Source organism: Rhynchophorus ferrugineus, unplaced genomic scaffold (assembly GCF_030347505.1).
Source record: "Rhynchophorus ferrugineus isolate W39M unplaced genomic scaffold, kcgeb_rfMv2 rfM5, whole genome shotgun sequence".
NCBI lineage: Eukaryota > Metazoa > Arthropoda > Insecta > Coleoptera > Curculionidae > Rhynchophorus > Rhynchophorus ferrugineus.
Window position 1 is genome coordinate 8399505 of NW_027472584.1, and position 17656 is coordinate 8417160.

Genomic DNA, 17656 nt, shown 5'->3' on the forward strand with positions numbered 1-17656 from the left:
GCCTATTTTGAAGCAAAGGACTACTAGTTTTACTATAGTAAACCAGGGACTTTTCAAATGACTTGTTAACTTAACATCGTGAGAAAAATGACATAAAACTACAGCTGGACATGGAACTACAGAGGAAAATAAATGGTATGATTTCATTCACGAAAATTACATCTAACATATTTGACGAAGCATTGAGTTAAAAGACCGATTTGTTGGAATTTATCCTCAGAAGGCTTACTGAGTCGACGTTTAGGATCAGAAACACAAAATAATAATGAATATTTGAATCCATTAACATGAAATTGAGATTGAAGATTTTAAAAAGCTTAATACAGATAACAATGTTCAGAAGCGTTAACAACACCTGTATTAATAGCTCTGAAATCTGACAAGCTTCTTATAATTGAAGGGAATTTAGCAGTTCACTTATCAGAAATAAAATAGAAAAAATATTTTTTTAAAGTACTCATTTTTACCTTCTTTAATTGGCAAAGTAAAAAACCTGTCGCCGTTTTGCAAAACACTTGTTTTTGGCTCATTTGAAATATGGACACAATCAGCAACCTTACTGTTTAAGAATCTACTTTTGTAAATCATAATAGCTAAAAGGGAGTATAACCTATCAACCAGGGCGTATTGAATGTCAGCACAATTTAACAACTTGTAACTTTTTAAATTTTGGATTTTTTGAAAATTTTGTTTGTTTCTTTTGCTGTTGAAAGCCACTTAAAATGTGTATCTCTAAACCAGGATACCCTCTTAAACGTAAAAGGAAGTTATTTGCTTGACGAGTGGTTGTTAACTAATGTTAACTGAAAATAGATTAAAATGACACATCTGTAAAAAAACTTTAAATATATTCATCGAATTTCAAATCTGTCAAGAAACAATAATAGTATTTTTAAAATGGCAATATTCACCCCCTTAAAGAAACTGAAAGCTTTAAAACATTTTGAAACTGAAACGTATTATATTATCGAAATAAAACAGCATTGCTTTGTTTGCTTTCTTCTGATTCATTATAAAACGTTGAAAGTGTTTGTATTAGGACTCTGGTTGAAATAAACTGTTCCAATTCTCTTTCCTCTGAAATACAAAACAATATTGGTTTTTAAAACCCCACAGGCATACAACCAGTTCAGTATTAAGCTGAGAAATATATTTTACTCTAATATATAAGTACAACTATCAAAATTATTTCAATCGACATCATATTCTAATATTGAAATAAAATTAATGCTTTTTTATTGTTGAAAGTTCATGCTACTTTCAAGCAGCATCTGAATTTTAGGTGAAATAACGTCATGACCTTTGAAACTATCTAAAAGTCAATTTCTTTATAAAAATAGAAGTGATATCGAAGTGAATTATAAGCCTTTTAAGTACGACTATAATCTAGACTCTGAACTGTATGTTTACAAATACTATATGGTCATAATGAAAAACAATTTATTGTGTTTTTCAGATAGATGGCCTTATATGCGTATACAAAAAAAGCACAGACTGCAGATACACCACCGGAGGATCGTTGGAAAGTTAACACATCGAAATTGCTATATTAAAAAAAGGTTGAAAGTTGAGATGGGGTTTAGCAAAAAAAATTCCAGCGCAGAAATGGTTTGATTCTGTAAATTTTGATTTGAATGTTCACGTTTTTTTGTGTTCAATTACACAGTTTAGGTTTTGTGACGTAATCTAAATGTTTTTGGGTGTTCTGAATCCGAACATGAACGAACATTCCTTCTTGTCAGAAGATGATAAGTTTCCTGACAACGTGGGTATTTAGTTTAAATGGGTTTTTAAAGAAATAGCGAGAAAGAAAAATATTTTATTTGCAAACCATAAAATCTAATATACGTTCACTAGCATACACTAAAATATTTTCTTTCTTCCAGTGATCTCAGGGTTCATCTTTCTACATTTTCGCTTGTGGGAAAAATCTGGAATGTATCTCTGAAACGTCCAACAGTAGATCTCCATCTATTTAATACCCTGATGAAATTTTTTATCTTGCTCTACACTCATATCTCTCAAATTTTCCGTAAAATAGTTGAGGCGGGAATGAAGAAAATGTACTTTTAGAATCATTAGGGAACTTAATACTTGAAATAATTGTAGCAATATTTCTACGACTTATATTGTATTCGATCTTAAATGCATCTATGAAACCTTCAACATTGGAGCAATAAACCTATTTATATGTTCAGCATCGCAAAATGCAGATAAATCAGTTGAAACTTTTCAAACAACTCTCAAATTGAATTGAAAGTCCAGCAAAATAAGAATAACAACAATGTCGATTTTGGTTTGGAGCGAAGCGTTGTCCATAAAAGTATTTTGGGAATCGTACACAACGAGCTACTTCCAATTGCTTGATTCCCAACTCTACTGTGGGCATCTAGAAAAATTACAGGAAGAAAATAAAACACCCAATCACACTTCTTCGGTGACCCGTCGAAAATTACGAGAGCATAATTAGGAAGTATTCATGCATCCACATATATAGTCCAGACGGAGATCCCCCTGACTATAACTAGTTTCCATTTCCACATAACTATTTAAATGGAATTGAACTGCTTTAAAAGAAACCTGTAAAAACTATTTGATACAGTTTTTTAACCAGACATCATAAAAATTCTTCACCGCATCATGGCTCTACTTGAAAATACGAATTTCAGGCCCAATAAATTAATTATATCATCATCATCATCATCAATACATATCCGACGCTCGTGGAGAGTGTCTACTTCTCAGCCTGTTGGCACTAAACTAAATCTCGTCACAGTTGGGAGATCGACTGCAACTGTTCTGGCCTCGGACAACACCAGTCTCCTATTTGTCGGCGTCTCTGAATTTGTCCTCAAACATGCACTGAATGTCCCATCTTAAATAAATGACTCAATTAAGTATCGTATTTAAAAGACCTCAAGCTTATAGATGTTATAGTATAATAGTACACAACTGTCGGAATTATATAGAAGGAATAGCAAGAGAAGAGTTTGAAAGAGGCGGATTTTATAGTCTTGACCCTAATATTTTGTCTCTTCCAAACGCACCGTCTTAGAGAAGCAAGAGGTCCTCTGTCGCTTGGTCAATTTGACTTATTACTTCCGCTCTAGATGCCATTTTTTCTCCTGTATTTCTAATCCCAAATACCTGAACTCCTACATTTGCTAACTGGATCCCGTAACAACATGTCAATTGAAAAGTTCCCGACCTGACACATATATGGCGATACTAGAAATAAATTCATATTTTAGTTAGCCCTAACCCTCAAAGGATGCGTGTATAAATTTGTCAGGTGTCGGATCAACTTTTGTTATTGTGAATAAAAAATGGATAAAAATGAATTTCGCGTGTTGATAAAATATTGCTGTTTGAAGGGAAAAAATACAGTTGAAGAAAAAACTTGGCTTGATGCCGAGTTTCTGGACATTGGTATGCTAAGTTTAGACGTGATGAAATGAGCACCGAAGACGGTGAACGCAGAAGACGCCCAAAAGAGATTGTTACCGACGAAAACATTTTAAAAATCCTCAAAATGATTTTGAATGACCGTAAATTGAAATTGAATGAAATACCTGACACTCTAAAGATATCAACTGAATATGTACATCATTTCATTCACGAATATTTGGACATGACAACGACGAGTTGATGATTCGGAGAATTGTTTGAAGATGATCAAGCGTGATAAACTAGAGTTTTTGCGTCCATATGTGACAATAGATGAAACATGGCTCCATCATTTCACTCCGAAGTCCAATCGACAGTCATCGAAGTGGACTCCACACGATGAATCCGCTCCAAAGCGTGGGAAAACGCAACAGTCGGCTGGCAAGGTTATGGCATCTGTGTGTTAGAATATACATGGAATAATTTTCATTGACTACCTTGAAAAAGGTAGGACCGTCAACAGCGACTATTACATAGCGTTATTGGACCATTTGACGGACGAAATCGCCGAAAAATGGCCGCATTTGAAGAAAAATAAAGTACTGCTTCACCAAGGCAATGCACCGTGTCACAAGTCAGTGAAAACGATGGAAAAAATTCATGAATTGGTTTTGGAATTGCTTCCTCATCCACCGTATTCTATAGATATGGCCCCCAGAACTATTTCCTGTTCTGAAATCTCAAAAGAATGCTCGCTGAGAAGAAATTTTCGTAGGATAAAAAGGTGATCGCCGAAACTGAGGCCTATTTTGAAGCAAAGGACAAATCGTCCTACAAAAATGGTATCGAAAAATTGGAGGGTCGCTATAATAAGTGTATCACCCTTGAAGGGAATTATTTTGAATAAAACAAATTTGCCAAAAAAATGTGTTTTACTATGGTAGGCCGGGGACTTTTCAATTGACCTGTTATATGTTGAACTATAACATAATTATAGACAGTGTATGGCTATATGGCTCAAGATATCAATATATTTTGCAAAAATCTTGATCAGTATTTATGAACCAAATTAAAGATTAATTAAAATCAAACTTCTAATCATATAAAAAAATCACGTAATATAATTGTTAAAAATATATTAAGATATTTGATTGAAGATTTTCAATTAAGATCAACCAAAACAAAAATAAGCACATCGATATAATTTTTAATTCGATTAATTTCCATGCATAATCACCATCCCCCCTTGTTATCAAAAGGATAAAGACATTTTTGCGAGGAGGAATTCTTATTATTCTTATTAGTCAGTTCGCACTCCGAAAAAATTCCATTAGCTTAATTTAATTTGTTGCCTATTAAAAGTGAAATTAATTGCTTTCAATTTGAAATACAACCCTGCCTAAAAGCATTAAAATAGAATATCGATTATTTACTTCAGAGGGCTCTTGAAAGTTCATAGCCTGAACACTCCAGACCGGAGGTTGTCTGACGCCTCGATTTCTAACCATTTTCCATTTGAATTTTCATTTCGGATAAACACACATTTCTGTCAATGGGAAAAAAATTTAATTGACGAACTTTCATTCCACTTGTTCGTTTCAAGATGAAAACTCAACACCATTAAATTTACCAGGACAAAAGGAAAGTACTGAAAATTAATTAAACATCGATATTTAATTAGTTTTAAGTAATCCAGAAAAAAATTTCAGACTTTGAGTAGTTACAAAACTAATTATAATAAAAAATATAAATGAATTCAATACAAGTTTGGTTGGAGCTTTAGTATCCTCGATAATAACAGCATACACAAAACTGACACAGACAAACATTAAATAGAATTGCAGCCAGGCACCATAAGATTACTGCGGCAAAAGTGACAGCAGAACTCAATACTCACTTAAGTAATACCGTTTTAACAGAACAGTACGGTAGGAGCTCCACAGAACTAACATTCTTGGAAGGGTTGCTAAACCCTTTATAACGAAATCCAACGCTAAGCTGGGAAAGAATTGACGCAGCGACCACAAAACCTGGACGCTTGATGATTAGAAGAATGTGGTATGGCCCAATGAATCATGGTTTACATTATTTCTTACAAACAACCGGGTTTATGTACGGAGAACCCCAAAAGGAGCGTGCTATCTGCTTCCTATAGTCAAGCATGTTATTCCGTGATTTGGACGCCAATATCGTGGTGTTCAACTGGTTCTCCCATTCAAATCAATGACCGGTTTACAGCGAATGAATATCCAACATGAACATCCTCAATGATGAAATTCTTATTATAACTATCATATTACTGCCAAATAACACAAGGAGTTTGATAGCAGAGATTGAGGAGTAGATCTCCACTTCACCATCATTGAAACAATCTATACCACCAAGAATTGCAGCTGTTGTAAAAGCAAATGGTTTCTCATCATCTTATTAATAAATAAATATTGCATATATTTCAAGTGTTCGTATTATTTTATCCATCGCCTGTACATTAAATGAAACAATTACAAACTAACTTGCCACATATAGGAAAATAATCCTTCAAAAATAATATTGATATTGAAGTTTCTTAATTAGTTATAGTAATCAATTTTTAATATAGTTTGTTTATAGCAAAATTCAATAATGTAAAGTTTGGTGATTTAAAATATTAAATTCCATGTATTAATAATTCTATTAACAGAACGTCCAATAAACACTAAAATGTATATTCACACATTAGTGCTGAATATATACTTACCTATTGCACAGTCCTCGTAACATTTTCAAATAGCATCAATATTTGAGGTGTCTCTTCGTTGTCTTGTCTGGCTTTAAAAGTAGTCTTAAAGTGCTAAAGAGGCTTTCTTATTAAACTTTTAGTCCACAAGCAGATGGTATTACAATGGACCATATTTGATTAATAACTTCATATCAACAACATCAATTATATATAATGGGAATTTTTTTTGGATTTAATTAAAGCTACAGTAAATGCTGTTGAATAACAAATATAATATTATGTTTTTCTAGTTCGGTTCAAACCTTCGTGGGGTGAAGACGTATTTTCAATACGCTCCAAGCTCTAGAAAGATAAGCTCTAGATCATTCTTAAAAAAAAACAGTATTTTATTACGGTAATTTAATTGAGTGTTAAAAACGCATAACAGATGCGGCTATCTGTCTCTCAGCGGACCTAAAGTGTAGTGAATACATGTTTACGTGACCAGACAAAAAGACTGCATCACATTTTTATTAGTGTTTTAAAATTATTTTCCCTTATTTTTCAACAGTCCTGTTGAAATTCATTTATAGCATTTTTGGTCAAAAACTAGTGCAAAAAATAATAAGTAAGTGCGTGAAATAAACAATGTATTTATTTTATTTTTTTATCCTCTGGAAGTAAATAAAATAAAATATTAAAAATCTAAAAATAGCAAACTACAGCGATTCAACCAAATAAGCTGCGCACTTTGATATAAGTGCAATCAGCAATAACGCAAACTTCACCATCAGAATGAACTACAGTCATTAACAAAAAACGATTGAGAAGCCCAGAAGAAGAAATTGCGAGAAAACAAACAAAGATCAGTGACTATTGGTTACAGAAACCAATAGAGACAAAAACAGCTTTACCTACCTATCGGAAGAAAGTGAAGAGAATATACAACCAAGCCCTGAAAAAGTTGTTCCCAAACCACCACCAATAACAGTTTATAAGGTAGGAGTAATAAAACACATCAATGGCCTATTGAAAACCATCACTACGAACTACACAATTAAAACAGTGAGCTATGAAACAATAAAATTTCAAATGTTCGAAGCGGAGCACTTTAAAGTTCTAGTAAAACAACTAGACGAAAGAAACACCCCGTACCATACATTCAGGCTAAAATCCGAGAGAACATTCGTGTTAAAAGTATTACATAACGGAAAAGACTTTAACGCCATCAAGGTAGCACTAGCTGAACAAGGCCACGAGGTCGTAAATGTTGACAATATACGACATCGCACAACAAAAAAACCTCTGCCTATGTTCTATATTGATTTAAAACCCAACATTATTAAATGCGAACCACCACATACAAAAATAATTATACCACAATGCACGAGGTGTCTTAACTTACTATCGCAAATCATTTAAATGCGTAAAATGTGCAGGAGAACACAAAACAGGAGATTGTACTCCTAAAATTCGCGATGATAAAGTGAAATGTGCTAACTGTAACGGAAATCATTCAGCGAACTACAAGGGCTGCGCAGTTCACAAACAAGAAACTGCTGCAGAAACTATATCCTGCCTTAAGAGAAAAAAAGCATCAACTGCAACAAAAACGATCCACGCCTACCAGTCGACCCACCAGAACAAGTCAACCAGACATAACTTATGCCCAAATGGTTGAAAATGGTTCAACACAAAAGCGAGAAACCACATCACAACCTACTGAAACTAGCAGCAACATCTCTAGATTAGAAAACATGATGGCCAAACTAATGGATCAAATGAGTATGATGCTTGGTCTACTCACAACCGTCGTCAAACTTGCCTAATGCCTGAAACCATTAGCTACAAAATCGCCGTCTGGAATGCCAATGGGCTCCAACAACACGCCTGGAAACTAAAAATGTTCGTAACTGAACAAAATATTGATGTTATGATGGTTTTCGAAACACGTTTTACAAACAAACATTATTTGAAAATTCCCAAATATAAACTTTATCATACAAATCACCCTGATGATAAAGCACATGGAGGTACAGCCATAATCATTCGAGATGATATAAAGCATTTAGAAAAAGAAAAATTCCGCAAAGACCTGCAAGCAACCAGTATAACCATAGAGGAACTCCATGGACCATTAACAATGTCTGCGATTTATTGCCCACCCTAACATAACAACAAGGCAAAACACTTTCAAGAATTCTTCAGTACGCTAGATGATAGATTTATAGCCGGAGGAGATTACAATGCAAAATATTTAATGTGGGGTTCAAGAATAATAACCTCAAAAGGTAGAGAACTGCGAAAAGCAATAAAGACAGATAATTTACAACATATCTCTACTGGTGAACCAAAATATTGGCCTTCAGACAGAAATAAAAAGCCAGGTAATATAGATTTCTGTATTACAAAAAATATTGATACAAAAAAGTGTCATACAGAATCATGTTTTGACCTGTTTTCTGATCATTCACCATTAATAGTAACACTTTTTTCAAAAATTACCATTAAAGATAAACCCGCTTCTCTGTACAATAATAGATCTAACTGGTCCTCATTTAGAAAAAACTTAGACCGAAACATTTCTCTAAACTTACCGTTACAAACTGAAATTGACATAGAAATAGCAGCAATAAAAATTACACAAAATATACAGGAGGCAGCATATTCCGCGACTCCTAACAATGAAACATTTTCAAGAAAAAATATACATATATCATGTACAATACAGGAAATGATAGCAGAAAAAAGAAAGTTATGACGGAATTAGCAACATCAAAGGACTGAAGAGAATAAAAGAAAATTTAATAGGGCAATAAAAGAGCTCAAAGAACTAATTCAAAATGAACAAAACCAAGGCATTCAAGAATACCTAGAGAATATACTAGACACCAACTGAGGCTACAGACTATTCGTTGTTGAAAGCAACAAGAAAGCTTAAGAAACCCCAGCAGCATAACCCACCTATTAAAACAAGCGAACATAATTGGGCTAGAAGCAATAAAGAGAAGGCCGGCATTTTCTCAAAACACTTAAAAAACGTTTTTAAACCTTCCCAGTCTCAGCTACATAAAGATGATGAAAATAAAATTATTAGGTTTCTGGATTCTCCATTTCAAATGGTCTTACCGCATGAGAAATTAACGGCCAAAAATGTTAAACAAACAATAATGAGAGAAATTAATATTTAAAAAGCTCCTGGTTATGACTTAATTACTGGTAAAATTTTAAAATAACTATCAGAAAAGGGTATGAAATTATTAAAATTTATATTTAATGCTATGCTACGAATTAATTACTTCCCTAGCATCTGGAAAGTAATTAAAATACTAATGATTCTTAAACCAGGAAAAATACCAGAAGATGTGACCTCCCACTGGCCTATAAGTTTATTATCGATAATAATATTAATGATAATAATAAGTAGAAACTACACATCAAAAAGCTAAATGATGTAATAGAAAAAAGAAAAATTATTGCGAAACATCAGTTTGGGTTTCGCAATAAGCATGGGACTATAGAACAAGTGCACAGACTTGTAAACAAAATAAACACTGACCTAAATGCCAAAAGATATTGTTCGGCTACTTTTCTAGATATATCTCAGGTTTTTGACAAAGTATGGCATCGGGCTTGCAAGTTAAACTAAAGAAACTTCTCCCTCGTCCGGACTACTAGTTACTAAAATCGTATCTCACTGATAGACATTATATTGTAAATCAAGGCCATGATCATACCGAATTACATCCCATATATTCAAGATTTCCGCAAGGTAGTGTACTGGGTCCAGTACTGTATCTTCTGTATACGCCCGATCTGCCCACAAAAATAACTACTGTGGCAACATACGCAGTCGACACAGCAATCTTGGCATCCCATGAAGATCCAGTCACAGCAACAACAAACCTAAAAACCCACCTGGATCAAATACAATTATGGTTGAAGACATGGCGCATTAAAGTCAATGAAACAAAATCCACCCATGTAACGTTTACCCTGCGTAGAAGAACATGCTCATCAGTGAATATCAACCATCGTCAACCCCCCCAAGCAGAGCAAGTTAAATATCTTGGTATGCACTTAGATCGACGCCTAACCTAGAAGAAGCACATACTCTCTAAACGAAAACAACTTCGACTGAAATTATATCAAATATATTGGCTCATCGGGCGCAAATCCAAGTTATCATTAGATAACAAGGTGTTGCTATATGAGTCTATACTCAAGCCTATTTGGTCATATGGAATCGAACTATGGGGTACGGCTAGCAAATCTAATATATCCATCATTCAACGGTTCCAAAATAAAGTGTTGCGTGCCATTGTTGATGTTCCGTACTATATTTCAATGATACAACGCGATATTCCTCTAGAACCTATAACAAGTGTAATTCAACGTGTTTGTGTTCAACGTGTTCAAGTACTTCGAAAGAGTGTCAGTGCATCCCAATGTACTCGCTAATCAGCTAAATATGCGACGTGATAGTGAAGACCGTAGATTAAAACGTTTAACACCACCTGATCTGATTACTGGACATATGTAGACTTTAGAATAAGCTTATCACATACTGTATGATCCGGCTAAGCCATTGATGGGATACTCAAAAATAGACCTTAGATAATCTGAAATAATATTATTGATATTATTAATCAATAATTATTTTCATTTATTTTTATTTTGTTTTAATCCTTTTTAATTCAATTTCCTAAATAAAGCATTAAGTTTCATAAACAAAACAATTGCTGTCTCAATTTATCTAAAACAAAAATGATAATGACTTTAGTAGGAATAAATTATTATAAAATTGTTAACATTATTTAATATTACATTTATATTTGTCATATAATTTTCAATTGATTAATTCAATTTATTCATTGAATTTAAATAGTATCATTACTAAAATAAATATATATATATATACATATATATATATATATATATATATATATATATATATATATATATATATATATATATATATATATATAAAAGACAATCCTTCGAACTATTCACATAAAAGAATGAGGAAGCTTCTTCATCAAAAGGTCACCTGATCAAATAAAAAATATCTCAACTTATGTTTTTGTTTTTTTTGTATTTGATCTTACTGATACATGTTTTATATAACATTTTTTTGCTTATTTTTAATTGTTTAATATAATGAATTAATTTCGATTAATTTTAATAACCTCATTAACTTGTTTATACTTATTTGTGCAATCTATTTAACCAAAACAATAAATAGCCTAAGTTAAAAATCAAGATCAATCAATCACTCAATTGTCAGCTAAATAACAAGAAAAAAAAACATCATATAACAACATTAATGCCACGGAACAGGCATGAAGACAGTAACTAATCACTAAAAATACGTGATACGATACCATGATGATGATACGTGAGCCATGATAAGTTGAACAGCAAAGAGAATGATGTCACGTCTACGTAAAGTGCTGCAAATGACATATTTTTGTACGAATCTCCAGAGATTTTGCGTTTTATAAAGACATTTTTACTTGAGTTTATATATGGTAGCTCTAAAGCAAACGATTCAAGAAATGATTTATTGATACTGAAGGGATTTCTGCATAATAAAGCATTTTGGATTTATTATATTGTTTTATTAAGTATATACCAGATGCTTACATAATAAAATCCCTATTTTAGAATTTGCAAAATATCTGAGAAATGAATAAAGTATCTATTAATTTATAAAGTGGTTAAATCTAACCTCAAAAAAAATGGAATTATTAAATTAAGTTAAAGAAAGTCATATCAAAATGATATTAACAGAAATACAGTGTTACATACAAAAATAATTTGTTAGGAGCTTTTATCGGCGTATGTGAACAGCAGATCACTTATAAATTATGAAATTCATAATTAAAACTCAAAATAAATTATTTTGATGCTTTTGGCTACAATTGCTGACAGTTGATTTATATAGAAGTGACGTCATGTGATGAAATAGTAAATACATTAGAATATTATAGATCATTTTTTCAAAATATGTCATCATGCCTATTCACTAAATAATTGACTTACCTTTCACTACTTGGGATGCCTAAAAAGACAAAATCGATTTTATTGACGTATGTGAATAGCAGATCACTTATAAATTATGAAATTCATAATTAAAACTCAAAATAAATTATTTTGATGCTTTTGGCTACAATTGCTTACAGTTGATTTATATAGAAGTGACGTCATGTGATGAAATAGTAAATACATTAGAATATTATAGATCATTTTTTCAAAATATGTCATCATGCCTATTCACTAAATAATTGACTTACCTTTCACTACTTGGGATGCCTAAAAAGACAAAATCGATTTTATTGACGTATGTGAATAGCAGATCACTTATAAATTATGAAATTCATAATTAAAACTCAAAATAAATTATTTTGATGCTTTTGGCTACAATTGCTTACAGTTGATTTATATAGAAGTGACGTCATGTGATGAAATAGTAAATACATTAGAACATTATAGATCATTTTTTTAAAATATGTCATCATGCCTATTCACTAAATAATTGACTTACCTTTCACTACTTGGGATGCCTAAAAAGACAAAATCGATTTTATTGACGTATGTGAATAGCAGATCACTTATAAATTATGAAATTCATAATTAAAACTCAAAATAAATTATTTTGATGCTTTTGGCTACAATTGCTTACAGTTGATTTATATAGAAGTGACGTCATGTGATGAAATAGTAAATACATTAGAATATTATAGATCATTTTTTCAAAATATGTCATCATGCCTATTCACTAAATAATTGACTTACCTTTCACTACTTGGGATGTCTAAAAAAACAAAATCGATTTTATTGACGTATGTGAATAGCAGATCACTTATAAATTATGAAATTCATAATTAAAACTCAAAATAAATTATTTTGATGCTTTTGGCTACAATTGCTTACAGTTGATTTATATAGAAGTGACGTCATGTGATGAAATAGTAAATACATTAGAACATTATAGATCATTTTTTAAAAATATGTCATCATGCCTATTCACTAAATAATTGACTTACCTTTCACTACTTGGGATGCCTAAAAAGACAAAATCGATTTTATTGACGTATGTGAATAGCAGATCACTTATAAATTATGAAATTCATAATTAAAACTCAAAATAAATTATTTTGATGCTTTTGGCTACAATTGCTTACAGTTGATTTATATAGAAGTGACGTCATGTGATGAAATAGTAAATACATTAGAATATTATAGATCATTTTTTCAAAATATGTCATCATGCCTATTCACTAAATAATTGACTTACCTTTCACTACTTGGGATGTCTAAAAAAACAAAATCGATTTTATTGACGTATGTGAATAGCAGATCACTTATAAATTATGAAATTCATAATTAAAACTCAAAATAAATTATTTTGATGCTTTTGGCTCCAATTGCTTACAGTTGATTTGCATAGAAGTGACGTCATGTGATGAAATAATAAATACATTAGAATATTATAGATCATTTTTTCAAAATATGTCATCATGCCTATTCACTAAATAATTGACTTACCTTTCACTACTTGCGATGTCTAAAGAAACAAAAATAAAACAAATATATAATTCAAAAAAGTGTTTTTAATTCTCAAGTAGAATTATCTCATAAAAGTACAATTGTTAAAATGCTTTCAGCAACCTATTTACAAACAACATAACTAAATTACAAATTATTCTAGTAATAAATAATATTAAAATAAATAATCAATTTAAAAATATGTTGTACAATTTAATAGTGTATATATATTACTGTAAAGTAGGACAGAAAAAAAGGAAACTATATAACACATTTTTTGAATTTTTTTGACCTATATGCGTAAAAAAAGAGAATTAATACGGAAAATGTAATTATAAAAAAACTGTTCTGTAGAAAACGCATACAACAATAATCGATTTTATTTTCAGTTCTTGATAAATTAAAATAGGCATCCTAGCATCTTCTTAGACCTCAGGTACGACGAAGATTATTATACAAGATTTTTGACAAACACTTTAAGTTGGCAAAATATTCTGTAGACACTTAATCTTATTTTACATAGTCACAGATAAATCTAAATTAGTAAAAAAATGATCATGAGAGTGATCTGTACTTTTTTTAATGTCAATTCCGTACATTCGTTTTCGAAGTTTTGCATTGATTTTGAACACTGTTTAAATGCTAATATTTCTTATATTGTCCAAAACATTTAACATAAAATACAGGTCACTCAATCCTCCTTAACAATATCTATGTACATATATACACAAATTCAAACATATTTACATTTTAGAGCAAATTACTCTTAAACATAGAAATCAGAGTTTTTCGATCAACAAATATAGTGATGTTCTATAAAAAAAATCGTGTTCATTTTCACTTATACCCTCTGTTTTATTATATTGCTTTATTTACCATCACAGTGATTATCCTAATCATTATCAGTCATCAGCGAAATCATAAAACGCACAAGAAGAATTCTGCGTAATACCTGGATCTGAAGGTAAGGGTACCGGCAAAGGCCTGGCTGGTTTTCTCGGCCTTGTTGCGCGAGAACCTGCATTGGCTGGACCTGAAGGACGTAAACGAGGCCGTCCTGGTCCCCGCCTCGTACCAGGTCCCACCGTACCACCTGATGGCATATCTATGAACATCTCACCAGCACCTCTCGGTGATGATTGCGTTGATGACACTGATGAACCTGAATCGTGCGTTTGAATTTCACTAACAGAATTCAACGTTACTGAAACGGAAAACGGAATTTAAACAGATGTAGTTTCAAGTTAAAATGCTAATTTCAAAAAAAAATTATGATTAACATTACTTACTGTTTTAAAAAACAATAATTCAACTTTATGTTAAACCTATCTACAGCGTAAGTAAAAACTTATATAGACAATTGTCAATAAAATACTATAAAATATTATGACGAAACTAAAAATTAAAAAAAAGTTTGAAAGTTTAATAACCCTATACACTTTAAACACTCGACGTAAAATTAATGTCAAAGTTATCGTTAGGTCACCTTTCATTTTGTGCCTTTTTTCTAAAGTGTAAACATATTTTTCCCAGATCCTAACTAATTTCAAATTACTAATTCCCATGCACTTTTACTTTTCTTGTTTTTTATTTTTATCAAGGTACTGCTGTTGGGAAATTTAAATATTATAATTGCCATACAATTGTTAAAGATTATTATTATATTAAATTCGAAGATAAAGAATGAGAAACGCAAACTAAATGAAAATCTAGAAAATCTATTGTAATTAAGAATTTCGAAGCACATATTAAGGGAAAAATGATCATTATATAAGCAAAAACGCTACAATGTAATTTGGCATAATAACAAGGTACATCCAACTGTTCCGAAATCTATGAAAACTTGGATGGAAACTTTCCACCAGCCGTATTTACCAGACAATGCTCCTAGTTATCTTTGGCTGATTTACCAACACATTCTTATGAAAAGAACTGGAACTGGAACTGGTAGTTTCTTATCAACATGTTCGCTACCGATCTGGGATCAAGTATTTACCCTAGAAGCCAATTACAATAATAAAATATTCCTAATAACGTTATTTAACGTGTGTCCAGTCTAGATTTTAATATTTTCTTATTAAAAATTTATTTTTTTGTGTCACGCAGCAGCGCGTGATCGGCAATGAAGTAAAATTTTATTGCCGATGGCCGCATAACGCGCAAGAGCGGGGCGAATGAAAATGGACAGAACAGGACTATACATTGTTGATTGTTATTAACTTTGTTGATAACAAAATTATATATGTATATAATAGGAATGAATCAACTACTAAAATAAGATAAAAAAATATTCAGCAGAAAAACGAGAAAAAAATAATAAAATAAAAAAAGTAAATATCTATTCAAGTAAATTAAGAAGTCAACCGAAATAAATAAAAACCCTATTCAGATAAATCATAAGAGGTCACTCATGACCATGAATTTTTGCGCAGTCTAAACAGTACCTAGAATATCCGGGACATACACTGCATACATAAATAGTGCCTATTCTTTTTTTTTGTAAATAACAATTTTTACAGTGCTTTCTCTACTTTCTCTTTCTCTGAAAGTAAGTTTGGACGGAGCCTTTAGTAACCTTTTTATGACATACAAACGAAAGTCGTAAATTAGAAAACGATTGCCTGAATATTTATTGTAAAGTTAGGGCACATTTCATATCCATTTTTCCACTTTTAGGACGAGAGGGCCCTGACATATCGATATTTTTCCAGCCATATGCAACTCTGTAATACATATGAATCAAAAAGAAAAAAATCGAAACCAAGCAAGTAAATGACTCACCTATAGTTTTCAGATAATGCCGAGACAACTCACAACTAATGCACTGCTAATGCCGAACTAAATACAAAGCTTAGAAAGACCACCGCACATAACGCGCTGGAGCGTAATTGGCGCCTAATGAAAGCTTCAAATTACGCGCTAGCGCGTTATTGGCAGCGAACGTGTTAATATAGAGAAAATACAGGATATGTCGGATACGTTTTCGTAACTGAAGAACTGTTGAATAGCAATTCAGTATATCCAATAGTTGAATATAAAAATTCAGTGAAATAGACACGGCGCTCAATTAACCAACACAGAGCTAGACGCAGACTCTTTCAACGAAAACAAAAACATACGTAGGGTGAGTGAATGAGTTATTGTATATCCACAACCTTCTTTACGGCAACACTTATCCATTTCATCTATTGCTAAATTGAGGTTTCACGTAATTATGAAGAAATTTTCATTTCCAACCATCTAGCTGTGGATTGCAGGCGCTCAAAGAGAGTTTTTCGGTGTCTGTCAGTTTTCTGCTCGCTTTCTATGATCCTGATGTTTTTTTTCAGATGTTCGCTACGTCTTCCACCCGAAAAGTTGATTCTGCCACAGCGCCTGCGAGAAATGTCTGTCCCTCACCTTACATTCAACAAACATTTCCAAATATATGTAATATATCCCAATTTGTTCCTCAACCTTGCACTGATTGTCAAATCTTAAACGAATTACTATATTTCTAACATGGTCTCGTAGAAAAACGTGTAAAATGTCTCATAAGTACATATAGTCTTAAATAATAGAGAAGGATTGGCAACATAAGCGTTCAAATGTTAATATTTCCCCTCTTGCTTAAGCAAAGGCTCCAGCAGATTCGGCTTATTACTTCAGCACCACCACTTTCTTGCCCTTAATTACTAATCCCAAGTACTTAAACTCCTGCACTCTAACTGGATATCGTTGAGATTTGCAATACAAGGCAATCCGTCATTTATCAATACTTTGGTATTTTCCTCATTAATTTTCAAGCATTATGCAATTCTTTGCAAGGTGAACTATATCATGGAGAATGCTAGATCTGTATGAGCGAATATAGCCCTATCATCAGCGAACATAAGATCGGTCAAGGATTTTGCAGCATTATATTGAACGCCATGTCTATTGAGCCTTTTCCATTGGACACTGTATAAGTTAAAACAGAAAAAAGTACTTAAAAAGACCAAAAATAAAAACAGTACAACCCTTCTACCCTATCACAAACAC

The 17656-nt window shown here is 32.1% G+C and overlaps 1 protein-coding gene across 1 annotated transcript in view; it reads right to left on the minus strand.

Annotated features, from left to right (window-relative positions):
• Positions 1–13683: 13683 nt before the first annotated feature.
• Ino80 (chromatin-remodeling ATPase INO80) overlaps positions 13684–17656 on the minus strand; it is a 49485-nt gene continuing 45512 nt past the window's right edge. Inside the window, exon 17 of the mRNA XM_076406223.1 lies at positions 13684–14840. Within this exon, the coding sequence (XP_076262338.1) occupies positions 14539–14840 (302 nt within the window). The 3' untranslated portion in view covers positions 13684–14538. The remainder of the gene's footprint in view (positions 14841–17656) is intronic.